At 47.9% G+C, this 2,061-nt stretch overlaps 1 protein-coding gene across 1 annotated transcript; it reads left to right on the top strand.

Moving 5' to 3' along the window:
- The first annotated feature begins 296 nt into the window (after positions 1–296).
- Positions 297–1,789, top strand: ASB12 (ankyrin repeat and SOCS box containing 12). Its single transcript, XM_045994596.1, has 2 exons — positions 297–1,230; positions 1,656–1,789. Exons 1-2 carry the CDS (start codon positions 405–407, stop codon positions 1,787–1,789), a joined length of 960 nt encoding a protein of 319 aa, XP_045850552.1. The 5' UTR covers positions 297–404.
- The last annotated feature ends 272 nt before the right edge of the window (positions 1,790–2,061 follow it).

Genomic DNA, 2,061 nt, shown 5'->3' with positions numbered 1-2,061 from the left:
AATAAAAGATGGATCCTGCATTCCTTATCTTGGAATTTATGCACTGAAGCACAGATAAGTGCAAATGTAGTGTGAAAGTTCATAGCTAAAGTCTAGTTGTGATCCTTTGGATTCCCTGAGCAAGAAGATGAGATTAGGGAAAGCTTCCCAGAAGTAGGAGATGAAGGTCAAGCAGAACAACATATACAAAAGCACCAAGCTGTGAAATGGCCTGATCTGTTTTGGAAACTATCTCTGAGCCCTAAAATAATATGAAGTAGGAATTGGAAGAAAGGGGCCCATGAGTGAAGTGCCTGATGATGAATGGTGGGGGGAAAGGGCTGGTATCCAGGCTTTTTGATGTGGGCCCTCAGTCTTCCCCCAATATTTGTCACCCACAGACCTGACATATCCTCCTGCTCATAATGAGAATAGTTCTGCTCCAATCAATCAGGATGAACCTCATGGACATCACCAAGATTTTCTCCCTCCTGCAGCCTGACAAGGAGGAGGAGGACACCGACATGGAGGAGAAGCAGGCTCTCAATCAAGCAGTGTATGACAATGATTCCTATACCTTGGACCAGCTTTTGTGTCAGGTGCGTTACAAACGTTTCATCAACAGTAGAAGTGGTTGGGGTGTTCCTGGGACACCCATGCACTTGGCTGCTTCTTATGGCCACCTCAGGTGTTTGCAGGTCCTCCTAGCACATGGTGCTGATGTTGACAGTTTGGATGTCAAGGCACAGACACCACTTTTCACTGCTGTGAGTCATGGCCACCTGGACTGTGTACGTGTGCTTTTGGAAGCTGGTGCCTGTCCTGGTGGTAGCATCTACAACAACTGTTCTCCCGTACTCACAGCTGCCCGTGATGGTGCTGCTGCCATACTTCAGGAACTCCTGGGCCATGGTGCAGAGGCCAATGTCAAGGCTAAACTACCAGCCTGGGCATCAAACATAGCTTCATGTTCTGGTCCCCTCTATCTGTCTGCAGTCTATGGGCATCTTGACTGTTTTCGCCAGCTTTTGCTTCATGGGGCAGACCCCAACTACAACTGTACTGACCAGCACCTTTTGGCTCGTGTCCCACGGCCCCGCACCCTTCTGGAAATCTGTCTCCACCATAACTGTGAACCAGAGTACATCCAGCTGTTAATTGATTTTGGTGCTAATATCTACCTTCCATCTCTCTCCCTGGACCTGAACTTGCAAGATTATAAAGGCAGTGCATTGCTGTTACAGGCCCGAGGTAAGTTTCAAGCATCTCAGGTCTATGGGCCTTCTGGCTTTGAGGTCCTAGGGCTGCAAATCACCCCTGAAGCCAATCCTTCTATGATGAGTTGGAGAAACTACCATCTTTCTCCCTCTCCTAGGACCCCATTGGAGAAGATGATTCTTTCTTAAGGAAGGGACCACTAAGATAAGGTGGGAGTAGCATCAACAGAATTTCTGGTTCTGGCTCTGCCAATGACTGTTTTGTGGCCTTGAACATGCCCTATCTAGGCCTCAGTGTGTTCCTATTGGCACCATGCATTGAGGACGGTGGGGGGTGGTGCGGTTCATAGAAGGGAGAAAGCAGTTAGAGCTGCAGGGGCCAGGGCAGGGTGGATGCAGGCTTAGATTGGAGAATTACACTGATAATTCCTTCTTATGACTTGTTTCTTCTTGCTGTAGCCACTCCTCGGTCACTACTATCACAGGCCCGTTTAGTTATCCACAGAACTCTGCTCCAGGCCAGCCAAACACAAGCCCTTGACCAGTTGGATATTCCCCTTGTGTTGATTAGTTACCTCAAACACCAACTGTAATCTTGCAGCCTTATCATAAACCCACAATGCCTACAATAACCACCTGGGAATCCAGGTAGCTGGAGAACACTACAGCTACACCGATTCACCTAGAGCTGCTCTCCTGTATTATCCTCCACAATAAAATCCTCAAAATAAATTCTGGTGGCTGTTCTCCTGTATTATCCTCCACAATAAAATCCTCATCAAAATAAATCCTGGTGGCTACTATGACTGCTATGTGTATGGCGGGGGGAGAGGTTCACTGGGGAAAGCAGTCTGGTTGGCCAAGG

This window comes from Meles meles, chromosome X (genome assembly GCF_922984935.1).
Source record: "Meles meles chromosome X, mMelMel3.1 paternal haplotype, whole genome shotgun sequence".
Classification (NCBI taxonomy): domain Eukaryota; kingdom Metazoa; phylum Chordata; class Mammalia; order Carnivora; family Mustelidae; genus Meles; species Meles meles.
Note: the sequence above shows the minus strand (reverse complement) of the source record. Positions and strands in the feature narration are given on the sequence as shown.